Consider the following 14,470-nt stretch of genomic DNA (forward strand, 5'->3'; position numbering starts at 1 on the left):
ATCCAGTTCGGCGTTGCGGGGGGCGGAGCCTATCACAACTCTCAGCCGCTGGATCAGCTGCTCACCTTTTTAATATATAATCGTTCTTCTTCATCTTCCATCTCTGCTCTAGTTGCTTGACCAACATACACTTATAGGCTAAACTCAGTTTTCTACACAGGACAAAGTTGTTGTGTTTGTTTGTTTTACTGCGCTGCACAGTTTTACATCTATTGCAAACTGAGATGTCCACAGTGAATATAATCCAGGTCTGATAAAAAGTGGTTAGGAGCTGAAGCGAGTATTGCTTTCAGCTGTTTTGTAGTCATTCCTTGCGAGTATATTTAATACCTGCAGCTTCACACCGAAGCAGGATGAGTCTCCAAACACAACAGCAGAGGTGATTTTAATATTCCCTTTTTTACAAATAAATTATCCCGAGCATGGGGACAGGATAAATGAGAATCTAATAGAAAATTATAATTTTTCTTTTTTTGTAACATCTTAGACAGATAAGCTGTGACTGTGTCTCACTGTTACAGTTAAATTATTCACATTTTTGATTTAGCATTTTATTTCTTTTTAGAAATTTGATCCATTTACCAAATCCAGAATGTTACCTACCTTTAATTTTTTATTCCTGTTACAGTTTGACAGCAGGTTACAAGAGCCATGCCATTATTGTGATCAGCCACATTAAAAACACTTGCCTAATATTGTGTACATGATTTAATGATTGATTTTTGCAAAAAAGAAGGAAGTGAGAAAACAAAAGTGAATCTGCCTGTCACTGCTCATAATGTGCACAGGCATGTGCACCTGTAACACGCCTAAACACGCGTGGTGAAATGTGAAAAATTCTGCACCTCTCCGCACGTTGCGTCGACACGGACCCCGCCATTCATCACACCCACAAAGGCTACATATTTTGGCTCTCAGATGTTTCACACAGCGGGGTATCTAATCATGACAAATCGCGACTCAGCACAATGAGTTGCTGGTTTGTGTTCTCATTTGTTCTTGGGCTGCGGCTGCTGCAGTGGCAGTGAAGAGTGGGAAAACTAAGACTGGGCACATCAGATGCTTAAGCCTGTTCTTTTTATTTGTGTTCATGGTAACGAGGCAACTATCTGCTTTTGTGTTTGTATTCATGCATACTTTATGGGCGTCAGTCTGCGATCATACGGCACACCATTTCTATTTATAGGATCTTCTTGCAGTTTAGCTTGTCATGATTGATTTGGTTTCTGGTTTCTTTTTGTTAGAGCTGCCAGCTTTTTATAAACCCCCCTCCTCGATGCAGTACCTCCTCCATAAAATGTCCTTTTATTACCGCCTTTTGTTAAGCAGTTTAATGTTTTTACTAATTTGCTAATATGCAAACTTCCTGTTGCCAGAACTATTTTTAAGTTCTCTTAACAAAGCTGTTTGATAACTCGTATGATAAACGAGCTGCGCCAACACTGTCGATTCATAAAACGTGAATGACCGTGTGGGCAGTTGGGAAATGTGAGGGGAAAAAAAGGAAAACGATGAGTCATTCATGAAGGCAGGATCCAGGTAACTGTTAGGTTGTGTCTATCAGATGAGATTAAACCGTCTGCAGTCATTTCACAGAGTACTTCTGAAAAAGCACATGTTCTCACCATATGGTGTGTGTGTTTGCACTCATGTGTGTTACATATTAAACTGATTTTTTTTTAATACATACCAGCTAATTTTTTTTTATGACAAACTAAACATTTGTAAAACCTGTTATAATAATACAAAATGACAAGAATTTTCTTGTCAAAAACAGACTTATGAACTCTGGAAAAAAACAAAGATGAGGAAATTGCACTTTTTTTTTCTTCTTTGATGCATTTCTTAAGACTTGTCACAATCGTGTAACCTTTCTGTTCATTCGTCAGCTGCTCCCTGACTGACTGTAAACGTTACATGAGAAAGATATATTACGGAGGTGTGTCTTTTTAATATAAAGTTAGGGGTAGGCGACGGTTTGAAATGGTCTTTTTCATAAATATTTGAAACCCTGGCTCTGTAAAGTGTTAATAAAGGAGAAAATCTACTTGCTAGTTTTTGTAAAGCTCACTTATTAGCATCTTGTCTTGTTTTTTGTGTTGCGTATAATAACTGTGGAAAGTGGAAATAGGACAGGTTATGGTTTATGGGGGGATTAATTGCTACAGTATTTCCAGGCTGCAAGTCACAGCTTCCTACTTTCTTTCTGCTCGTCTTCAATTGAGAAGCTACCTGTGATAAGACGGATACAGGAAAATAGACAGTAAAACACGAGCTGTGGGGTAGGTGATGGGTTGAGAAACTCAACATGACAGAATCAGTGGAGCTCTTTCTTTAGGTAACTGATTCCTGGCTAGAGCTAAAAAATTAAGTAGAGAGTAGGACATTGTTAGTCTCATTTATTAAATGGCAAGAATGCTAATATTTCTAAAACTTTTTACCATTTTAAGATAAAACCATTACCTTATAAGATGCAGCTCCATCCCAGCTCCTCCTAGCCCAGCTGTTACAGCAGAGGAGATTTGGATATGGGCACGCATCCACAGACGCATACGAGAATTTAATGAGCTGGCTTGCGCCACAAAGAGAATCCAGGACGTTATATTTAGAGCCCGTTTTTCTTCATTTGGCTTTACTATACAAAGAAAAAGAGACTTTCCCTCAAGCAATTTCTGTATCCCGTGTTAAGAATATCATTATAAGGCGTCGCATTTAGGGAGAAAACGCTAACAATGCCAATAACAAGAATCGACATCCTCAGAGAGGATGAAAACACTCGGCATATTAATTGAAAGCTGTTGAGGGGTTCACAGAAGGATCAGCATCCTCCTGTCACACCAGCGCCATGTGTGATTTCTACTCTGTGTGCGCTTTCTAGTTGAATCTCAGTCCTGCCCTTTACTTGCACCTTTTGTTTTTTTTTGACAAGAGCCCACTGTAATGAGACAGAAGCCTAACTTCTAACTCCACACACACAAAGCTATGTTGTAGGTGTTTGACTTATTATATCCTGTATATAACAAATACATTTCAAACAAATGTTTTTTTTATCATTATTAATATTATTTTGCCTCATTTCTGCCGATGTTGTTCCTGCTCTTACGACAGCTACAGGTGTTTTTCTTTCACTGGTTTTGCTGCCTGGGTTCAGGTCCCGGTTCCTTGACAGTCGAGGCCGTTTGTTTCTGCACTCGTAGCGCTTTGGCTGCTTTGACAGTCGAAGACATGGGTGCATCACCTTGTTTACTGTTGTCTCTTGCTTTCCTCAACCTCTTGATCTGTATCTCTCCTTGCTTTGACCTACCTTTCTGCTGCTCACAGTCTGCATCTTTTGCACCGCTACACTTCCCATCTTTCACCTTCCCTATTTCCTCTTATTGCAATCCTCCTTATTTCCTTGTCTGCTCTCATTCTTTAGCTTCTGTTTCTTGTCCTTTTTCTCCTCCTATTCCTCATAATCACCTCCCTCCTCCTTTCCCTTTGGCCAAGGTCCATGCTATAAATCAGAAGAAAATGAGCCTGTTCCTCTGTTTTGCAGTGGAGGAAAGTTACTGAAAAAGTTCCTCAACTGCACTTTTAAGGTATTCTACTTGTCAGTGATGGCTACCATCATACAATTTGTGCTTCTGACAGCTATACAGGGAAATTTAGAAATGCTTTTCACTACCTGCAGTATTCTGCAGGTTTTACGTATAAATTATACTGAAGGATAACAAAGCTTGTTAGAAACCTTCTAATCGGGCAAACTTTACAAATAGTTTAGGCTACAGGCTTCTTGCCTCATTAAATACATTATATGTCAGTTTAAAGATTTTATAAAATCTGCCTTTGGGTTGAAAAGTTCTTAATATTAAAAGTCATTGATCAAACCAGCCTGCGGGTCTGGGTAATAAATTCTTTCCATACTTAAGGATCCACTGATTTAACATTTATTTTTAAATTTAAACATTTATTTACAAATGAATCGATGGATGCAACTCTGATTAAACACAGAATCACGCTGGACAAAAGTTCAGGCCATCCACCAGGCAGCAGGCAATTACAGTTAGAAACCAGATGGTGCAATAGTGATGCATTTAAAAGAGGCAGGTATTTCTCTCAAAGTCAGTCTTGTTCTTGTATTTGTGTGTGATTGATTAATGTGTCTCCCTGCCTGCTTAATGTTGAAATAAGCTTCTCGGATATTCGTCACATGAACTTTAAAACCTGATTCAGTGTCTGCTGTCACAGACATGTCAGCATTAAGGTGGATGTCACAGTCAATAAAGGTTTAATCCACACTATCTGCCAAATTCAAAGGTGTCACACTCACAGGTAGATGTTCATGAGATAAATGGAGATCAGTCAAACACGCATTGATTGATTTGCAGGACTGTAGGATGGATTACCAGGATTCAATTCAATTCAATTTGTATAGTGCCAAATCACAACAACAGTGGCCTCAATGATTTAACGTAAAGTCATTGTGCTAACCTTTATTTCACTGCATGGAAGAAAATGAGTACCTCTGTACTGGTTAAATTCAGCTCCATAGTGAAATACTCACAGCTTGGTGAGCAGTGCTAGGGTTAGCTGTTATTTGTTACTGTCGTACATATGTTTCACCACAGTGTTTAGATTGACAGTTTCCAATTTTGTGTTGTTGGTGGCGTGGCTACAATTTGCTCACTGAACAAAACACACGAACCACTGTTCGAAAAGATCCCCCGAGTGTGAAATCAAACTTCACACAACTAAAGAATACACACAGAGACGTACACAGATCGTGGCTGTACAACCAAGTGGATACAAATTAAATTAATGGCGGTCAAAGTGGACTTCTCACTCTTTTACTTCAGTGAACGATCTAAATGTTTTCTGCTAGCTGGGTTGTGTGTGTGAAAAGTCATTTTTAAAAATAAAAAAAGCCCACCTCCTGATGGGCAGTTGTCTGGAGAATGGACAGTAGATGGTATTTATCTGTCACTGACCTTCGCATTACTCTCCTTCCTTTTTCTTAGCAACTGCTGAGGGAGATGCAGCAGATGGCCAGCCGGCCTTTTGCCACCATCAACGTCGCCTTGGAGACTGAGGAGGAGCCGCCTGACCTCATAGGAGGAAACGTCAAGGTTAGCGCAACCTTTTCCTTAAAGCAATCAACACAGAACCCCAGAGATCTACTTCTCTTGTCTGGGTTGACGGTTACCGCAGGCAGGAAAGTTCCATCTATGTTTGCCCGTGTCACTCATCTGCCCTCAAGTGGGAGCTCAGTCTTGTGTCTTTTGGCTGCTTTTTTGATTATGCTCAGGGAGAGATGTACTGCACGTCATCTGCTTTACGTCAATGTTGGCTCTGAAGAATGTTTTTTTTAAGGAGATCTCATTAGTTTTCAGCAAGCCAAGAAGGCCAAATTGAGCTCTCTTATGAAGAAGAGTTTGAAGTGCATTACAGGTCTAGTACATCTAATGAGGGTCAATGCAGTGTGCATTTGCCGGGACAGTGCGAGGGTTGGATGATGTTGAATGTGGGCTGCCAATGAGTAACACAGCACATTATACCAGTTATTTCCAGGTTATGTGGGTAGCCTGTGAATTCTAATGGAAATGAATTGAGTTAACCCAGGAGTTAAATACATGCAGACAAGAATACGGTTCTGCTGATTAAGACAGTACTTACCTCCCACATTGAGATATTCTTCATTTGATTAAAAAAAATTGACACCTTCTCACGCAAAGTGTTTGCAGACATGAAGATAATGAAACAATTAGGGGGTAACAATAAAATCATAATCTTCATCTTAGAAAACACACTTGTTTTAGTGCATCAGTGTGTTTGATGGACAAGCAGAAAATAAAGGTAGCAAGTTTACTCGTTCATATTTGGAGTGCAGCATAAAAACTGGTAAAGATTTCATTCGGGAACTACCTTAAAGGCAGTTTTGAGTACTCTGGCAAGTGACTGCACAGCCGTTTTTTTGCACATGCATGCACTTCAGCCGTGACAGATACCGTCCATTTCAGTTTGATCATCGCTCAGTGGACTTCGGTATAGCGACTTCGGTAGCTCTGTTGCACAGTCTGCGCGATATGAGATTGCACCAATTTGTGCCTATATGAGACCATTGGTAATGATTCAGTGTTTTTACTGTTACCAAAGGGTTGCATCCTGCTACTTGCACACTCTCAAATAACTCAAAGGGCATATTTCCACTAGTGAGATTCCCGCTGATGCAGACCATCTCCTGTTGCGTGCTACATGTGGGAACCGAATACTTCAGACAGAGTCGTGACTTGATTATCCTGACGGCTTTTTGAGTGAAAACATCCCCGCCACCCCTCCAAACACACACACAACATTCTGAATTATAGGTACGGTGAAAAGAAATCTGTGTAGAGAGAAAGTGCTGAAAGTAGTAGAAGGGTAGATTTAAACATAAAGGTCAAGGTGAGGTAGAGATGGAGGTTTAGAAGACTTCATTATAGAGCGGAGTTTAACGTGCCGGCAGTAGAAGTCGGAGTGGATTTAAATGCAGATGCCGAGAATAGACGCAGTAGCAGAAAACATTTAAAAGTAGGAATCGTGCACTTATAGAAATTGCAGTTTAGTATACAACGGCACAGAGCCGCAGGCAGGCATACCTGTGACTGTGCGCTTTGTGATGAATGACCCCTGAATGCAGATGCAGCTCAGAATTATAGGACTGTGCAGCAGGCTAGCTCAGGGCCCCTCGGCTCTGACAGGGTCCATGCATCTCAAGGGGCTTGGATCATGAGCACAAGGTTACTTCTAGCAAAGGCTGCGGGGCCCCTCGGGAAGATCAGCAGCTAATCAAACCCCTGCTTGAACAGAAACTATGCCGCCTCTTCACATCTCTGCTCCTCTGTCCTCACTTCTTCTCTCCTCTTCTCATCTTTCCTTTCCTTTAAATATTCCCTTCCCTACTGCCTCCTTCTTCGTCCCTCTTTCTTCTTCTCGCCTTCTTTTAACTTCTTTGTAATTTACCATCTTTTACTGTTTTTTTCTCTTCTATCTTCATTTTATTCATTTTGCTTTCTTTGCTTTATCATTTGCCCTTTCTTTTCATTTTTTTAATGTCCTGTTTTCATCTCTTCTGTTAATCTCGGGCTTTTATTATCTTATTTTGTCTTTCCTTTGTCTGCTCTTCATTGTAATTTCCTTGGTTAGCCTCTTCCACTTTTCTCTGTTTTATGCCCTCTCTCCCCTTTTAATGCATTCTTGCATTTTCTACATTTCGATTTTTTTCCCCTTTACCCAGCAGTGGTTCTCGTCTCTACTTTTACTCTTTTCTTGTTGGCTTCCGTTTGTCGTTTCTCTTCTCATGTCATTTATTCAAATCTATTCAGTATATTTTCCCATTTCTTTATTTATATTGCTTCTTCTGTTCTTGTCTTCTTATATTTTGCCTCCAGTTTTGTCCTCCTTTTGTCCTCTTTATTTTCACTTTTTTCTCCATTTTGACTCATTCTGTCCTCTGCTTTGTATCTTTTCTTTTTCTTTTCGTCGCTCTTGTGCCCTGTCTGACATCCTTACTTCACTGTAGTGTTCTCCTCTAATTTACTAGCCCTTAAATGATCCTATCAGCTGTCTAGGATTTTCTATTGGCCTTATCTGTTTTTTCCCCTTTATTGTGTGTGTTTATGTGCATTCTGTGTGCACTCCTGTGTGTCGCTGTGGCGGAGAAAGAAAAGATGCTGCAGAATCAGACTCTTCCTGCTCTGCATTACCTTTTCTTCTTCCTGGTCTTTTTTTTCTTGTTTCTTCTATTCTTCCCAGCCTGCTCTCCTCCTCTCCATCAGGGTAGGAGCAGCCCAGGAGCAGAGATCCAATTTAGATCTTCCTCCTCAGCTTTCTGTGCCTTAACCTGCTCACAGTGAGTGTGCGCTATCCTATCTCCTCCCAGCTCAGATTGAGCGACTCGGAGCAGGTTCTTCCCCTTGTTTCCATGCTGTTTTATCAGGATGCTACAGTTGTGTATTAAGGCCCACAGTCAGAGTATACGGGAGGCCAGGCGCCGCACAGCAAGCTCAAGATCATTAAAGTTGTTTATAGTCACGATGGGAAGTCCAAACTTGCTCCGCCGATGAGATATATTCACTCAGCTCCTGCCAAATGGAGCCTGCGGTCCCAGCATAGCAGGCAGATGATTACCTTTGTGACGCCTTCTGCTCTGCTTTTATTCATAGATACTGTGTGAAGAGAGGAAATCAGGACATGTGAGGCAAAAAAAAGTAGTGTTTGCTATTGGGAGGGAAAAGTATTGTTTTATCTAACGTGTTTATGATATGTCATTCTAAGCTGCAGGTCAGGCGTATTCTACTAATGTTGGTGTCTTTACCTATTAAAACCCTACTAGGAGTTAGAGCAGGGCGATATGGCCAAAAATATTTATCACGATATATATTTGAAAATTTGCGGTAACGATATAACCGACGATATAATTGATGCGAGACAAAATACAACTCCACAACATTACTAGCGCAAAAAGACAACCTTCCATTTATTTTCCACTTAAACAAGAAGCTGGTTTTTATGTACATTAAAGCTTTATAAAAATGTAACAGTGCAAATGCAAATTCCTTGCTGAAAGTTTAACCAAAAGGCATTTCCAGTAGAAATGGGCTGACATATCCTGAGCATAACCATGTATAATATCCACTGAAGTTAAAAAGAGGTGCTTTGCAACATTAAACTGCAGTGTGCAGTACGTATTTTTCGGACCATAAGGTGCACGGGATTATAAGGCACATTAAGCGAAACAAAGCAGTCAGATAAATCAAACTTTATTAAACTCATTCTTCTTGCTTCCTCCACTTCTGTACCATTGATTCATTAATGTTGAATTCTCTGCAGCTGCTCTATTCCCATGTTGTTGCAGTATATTAATGACTAACCTCGTATTGTGGATGGATTATCTCAGTTGTTCTCCTGACTGAAGTTTGGTCCGTTTACAGCATCCTGCCATGCGATTGCATTTGTCTCTAACCATGAAGAACCTTCACGTTAACTTTTATAAGTGGAAAAGTGTTAGTGTTCGTCCTCCAGCTTCACTGTTTATGTTATGCTAACATAGCTGTGTCGCTAGCGATCACGTAGCACATCATTATATACCAGCTAGCCCAACTTCAGTAACCCTGCAAACGTCGCTGCTGTTTAGTTTCCTGTCTTCATTTATGTTGGAAGTGATAGCAGAGCTGTACGTTAGATTTTTTTCAGAAATCTCTCAGTCAGAACATGCAATATCATGCTTAGGTAACTAGCGAAACTAGCGAGCTAACTTCCGCTAGCTTCCTGCTAACTTCTAACTCCGTTAAATGTAATAACTTTTGTTTTCATGGATGCCTGGAAGTTAAACTTTATAGTTACACCTGGTAAAGCAGCAATGCTGATCGTTTTATTAAAGATGAAAGAATTTAGACAGTTTTTAACTCTAAGTGATGCTGCAGTGTTGTTTGACCTGAAGCATACTGAGTTTAGGACCCAGATTACTCCCAGATTTAAGAGCATCTTAAGGAGTAGTGTTTTCTGATCAGAGTGGAGTCTGCCACATTTCAGGCCTGATTATAGGACAAAATGACTGGTTGTGCATCAGAAGTTATTTAACTACCCTTCAAATAACCTGGAATCTAATGGTCATCAACCCACATCTTTGTTGAGATATACTGAGTTATCAATACTTGCCCTTAAAGGTACAGAGAAGGTCGTCACATTCTGTCTTAATGAGGCAAAATCAATCAGCGCAGATCAGTGCTCAGTTATTTTTATTTGCTAGGGTTTGTTTTTTCTTTATGAAAGACAAGATATTCATTGTGTACCTCATTTTTTAGGTCCTTTCTGTATTTCATTGTGAAATGGGGAAAAAAAAGGACTTTTCCTCCCAGATTGAATTACAATTACATGCAATTACACATTTTTGATGTCTGAGGTTATATTTCCTGAGGTGTTTTATGTTGTTTTGTCAGTAATCAGTGTTTCTGTTCTGGCACTTATGTAAAAACCAACAAACAGAAATGGGCTGAAAGATGAGGGAGCACTAGAAGAAAAGTATGTGCCTTTTGTTTGTTTTGGCCAGCACATCAGATACCTCAGTTTGTTTGAGCTTGTGTGTGCGTGCGTTTGTATTAAAAATGACAGCCATTGTTCTCTTCCGCTGTCTTTAGTCTTCAAATAAAATTAGCATGCGGTTGGCATTACTGCACATACGCTTCAGTGAAAAAAAACCCTCTAAATTAGACAAGAACTGGACGGAAAATTAGTGGCAACAGATCCTATACTTGCATGTTTTGGTTCAAATTCAAATTTAAACCAAATTTAAACTTGGTTCATGTATGTATGGAGGAGGTCAGCAGCGAGTGTCTACAGCCATCTGTAAAACACAGTGGAGGCTGTATCATGGTTTGGGGCTGCATTTCAGCCGGGGATGCTGGGAATCTTTTTGAGTTATGAATGCTGAAAAAAACCATCCAAATTGGCTCCACCAAGCAATATTTATTTTGCTTGATCTGACTGTAAGTGCAGTAAAAGCATTTTTTGGAACATTATCAGTCACGGATTGTACTTGAACATTTTTGAAGCTCAGCGGGATCAACTTGACAGAGAACCGAACAAAAGGCATCCAAAGTTCAAAGAAGAGCTTTGAATGTCCATCAAGATTGTTTTGTATTTACTCATTTTCATTGTGGTCTAATATTAAAACCAGTTTGGTGATTTGAAAACATGTAAATGTTACATTGGGAACGGGGCAGGTACTTTTAATTAGTATACTTACATGCTTTTTCCATTTATAATTGCATATTTGAATAAATTGCTGCACATATTGCCTATTTGCCCAGCAAAACATAAAGAAATATGTGTGGTTGGAGGCTTTTGCACAGTACTGCACTTATATATAAACTTCTCTGGAGGATTTAGTTCAAATCCATCACCATATGTTGCCATTACAGGGTGCCAAATGATTTTTGGTGGAAAGAAACCAACTCACTAAAAACTCAAAGTTGGCTCAGTGGTGCGGCTGTACCTGGTGAGTCACCACAACAGGGAGACTGGCTTGCTCTTGTTGCTGCTAGGGGAAAACTATCCCCTGACTGCTGCTAAAGTAGAAACGAATGCAGTGGATGAAAGCGGAGCAGCATGCGGTTGCTTTGTATGCCCACATCAATGTGAACGTATGTGTGTTTTTGTGTGTGTGGGCAATTCTTCCTACTGGGCTAATTACTGGAGGTAATTTAACAAAACCTTTTGCCGCTCTGCCTGGCCACTCTAGATAACTCTCCAGAGTGGCGGCTGGTGAGGGAGGTTGAGCAAGGGGGAGCCGGCGGAGTTGGGGGAGAGCGCTTCAACACCATATAACAAAGGCATCTGCTGGGGAATGTTATTAACATGCAGCTTCTGAAGAAGACCACAGAAAAAGACACCTCCTTCGGGGAACATCTTAGGCAAAGACAAAGCACGCTCAAAGAGTTTGAAAGGATGGATAATTGAATTTTTCAAGGTGTTGTTTTTTTGATCCCCCCCATCCCTTAATTTCTGCATAGGACAAAATAAAATGTATGTTGTGGAAGATAAATTAGGTGTGTTTGTTTGTTTTGGGGTTTTTGGTTTTTCCTGTTTTGTTTTTCTCAAAAATAGAAAGTGAAGCACCTGCCTAGTAGCGTCAAGTTGAAATTGAGGTTGTACACTGGATGCAGTGCTGATGAACACCGCAATTGACAATGCAACAAGGCCTGTTGAAATCAAAATGATCCCATTGTCACATCTCACATCAGTCTGATAGCGAGTCTCTTCCAATACCACACTTATTCGCAGTGCCTACTCCCTCTTCGGTCTGAATATGAGATACCGGTGTTATAAAATGAGAAACGACACGAAAACAAGTCACAACCTAAGAGCAGCTTGCAGCTGCTGCGGTGGAAATTGGACTTGGACTCTAAGCTGTGAAATTAAAAGCTGCCAGTCTTTTTCTTCTTTTTTTTTTTTTTGTTTATTTATTTTTACACAGAATACAGATGTGCTCGAGTCATCACGGCGCCACTTATTTTTCAGTTGTAAAAACATTGGATGAGAAATCCATTCTGCCCGAGGCAAAAACAGGCCCGTGGACTGGAGCAAACCCAGCCTAGTTGAAGTGCTTCTGGCAAGGCCAAAATAATTGTTTCATCTTTTCTTGTACCAAGGCATCGAGGAGCAAACTTAGCCAAGTGTGGTATTGCTCTACCTTATGTTGTATTGGTTGTCAGTTGTCGGTATTTTTATTCCCATTTTTTTTAGCAATCCGTGTCAGCAGAATATAATGATGTTCTGGCACCGTGATTTTGAAAATGGGAAGAAATGATCCTTATAGTGAGTGCTTTGTTGTCTTATCTCGTTATTGAGTCATCACTCATTTATCACACAAAGCTGTAAGGGATATTAAGGTTGGTTTTTTTTTTTCTTCTTCTCTTTGTCGCCTTGGGGGAAAATATTGGCTTTTACTTTAATCAAATGAAAAATAGGATGCTTTTATCTGGTTCTCTGCCACCTCTCTTGTGAGTCTTTAATTTTGCTTTTCTAAAGTGCCTTTGGAGCGCTATAGACACCTCTGACTGCGTCCCACAGCAACCTTCACAAAAAGTAAATTAATGTGTAGTTCATTTAAATCTATTTTTTTCATTCTCTGTAAAAACCTTAATTGGATATTTTCTGTTTCTATACAGTATACAGTGTTTGAGGTGCTCCAGAAAATTGATAGTAATCAAAGTCAGACTTGATTTTTATTTATTTATTTCAAAAATCAGAACACTAGCTGACAAGGTCATCATACACATGCATTAAACATGATATCTGTGCTGTGAATTCGTCTGTATTTGCCATTGAAATCCACTCTTAGAGAAGGACTCGTGCTTTTTTTCTATTCTTGCTCAGCCTCTGTTTTCGTGAACTCACTGAAAGGAAAGAGAGAAAGAGCTGTGCCTATAAATAGTGTAATATGTGTAAGGGGAATTCCTTGAAGATAAACTGATTGGTTCATACGTGTCATTTCAGACACAAGTGTCAGAAACTTGACAGCTTGCAGAGTTTAGCAGCCTCGTGTCTCACATGGGATGAAGCGTAGCACACTTACAGTTTCCCCAGTAACCACAGATGTTGGGAGGCAAGACTGTTTAAGAGTATTAAAAGTATTGCACTGAGACGTGTTTAAAAAAGCAGAGAGAGAGTAAGCGCAGGTCATATGTTTCTATTCATATAATACTACATGTTATATACTACAGTAGACTTTTGTTATTAGCTGTTAACTTGTCACTTCTACAGCTGTTACGTCACATTATCGTCTCCCAAAAAAACTTTGCTTGTCTTTTGTGAGATTTTTCAGCATTTTTACATGTTCTTTTACAACTTGGGGTTGATGTTGAAATGTGACAGTGAGCACCACCGAGGCAAGCAATTTAAAAGACAAACAAATGGCAAAAGCAAGGGAGTGAAAGAGTGTTTTTTTCCCTTTTTAATAGAGAACATTACATGGAAGAAGGAGCTCTGTCTTCACCGTGATAAGCTGTTGTGAAGTTTTCCCTTGTCTGGGTCAGAGGTCATGAAGGAGACGCTGTGGCACACTATATGGATTGTAAAGCATAAACTCTCTGTGATTTTAGCCTTTTAAAAATATCTTTACAAGAGTGGGCTGGAGGTGAAGAAGGAGGCTGAAGGAGAAGAGAATGCAAAACAAAGCAGTGACCCATCCTATTATCTTTGGGCCTCTTTGTCTACATTAGTCAGATTAATTTCTCAAAGCCGTGCCACTGTTACAGTAATTTATTTATTTATTGCGTGTCAGAGTTGAGAAGCAGGCCACAGCTTTAGTGTCTGGAAATTTATTTGCTGCTGCTGGTTCGACTGCAGTGTTTCCAGAGGGTGACACGCCAACACCCGTCAGTTCTCAGGAAGGGCTTTAATGCTGTGTGTGTGTAAATGTGAGAGGAGAAAGTGTTGCGAGCTCTTATATACACACACATTGGTGTTATGCACACGCAGCGCAAAGTGTAAAGCCAGTTTTTCTGTTTAGCCAGTTGTTATATGAACATAGGCTTTGGCTGAATGCATCTTGGAATACTAACTTATTTCTTGCATTAAATGGTGTTATTTTTAGAGGTGCATTTTGCTGGACAAAAATAGTAAAAATGACTGTTAAATGTAAGAGAAAGTTTGCTAGCAGGCCGCCATGTTGGTTTTTGCCCAAAATCTAGGAGCATGGTTTGCATTTGCATGGTTGCACGAGGCCATAGAAGAGAGATAGGCCCTGTCGATTATCTGTTACGACACCGCCCTAGTGGCCTGTCCATCAAGCGTCCAGTGCTGCGAAGCATTGCGATCTCTTGCGTGCAAGAACCCCGTCTTGGGACATCTCCCATAAGAGGGTACAGCTGTGTGAAAATGTTACGGGAGTGCCAGAGTGTCCTACCCAGTCAAATTGCAGTCATTGCTTTTAGAGAAAAACGGATAT

At 40.1% G+C, this 14,470-nt stretch overlaps 1 protein-coding gene across 2 annotated transcripts in view; it reads left to right on the top strand.

Moving 5' to 3' along the window:
• atrn (attractin) overlaps positions 1 to 14,470 on the top strand; it is a 131,999-nt gene that overhangs the window by 112,398 nt on the left and 5,131 nt on the right. The window contains exons 27-28 of one of the 2 annotated variants that reach the window (XR_003270628.1): positions 5,001 to 5,108; positions 10,941 to 11,017. Coding sequence is in view for 1 of the 2 variants with exons in the window: in XM_026151857.1 (XP_026007642.1) it covers positions 5,001 to 5,108 (108 nt within the window). In the remaining variant the exon portion in view is untranslated. The remainder of the gene's footprint in view (positions 1 to 5,000; positions 5,109 to 10,940; positions 11,018 to 14,470) is intronic. The other variant, XM_026151857.1, reaches the window with a different exon arrangement.

This window comes from Astatotilapia calliptera, chromosome 19 (assembly GCF_900246225.1).
Source record: "Astatotilapia calliptera chromosome 19, fAstCal1.2, whole genome shotgun sequence".
Lineage (NCBI taxonomy): Eukaryota > Metazoa > Chordata > Actinopteri > Cichliformes > Cichlidae > Astatotilapia > Astatotilapia calliptera.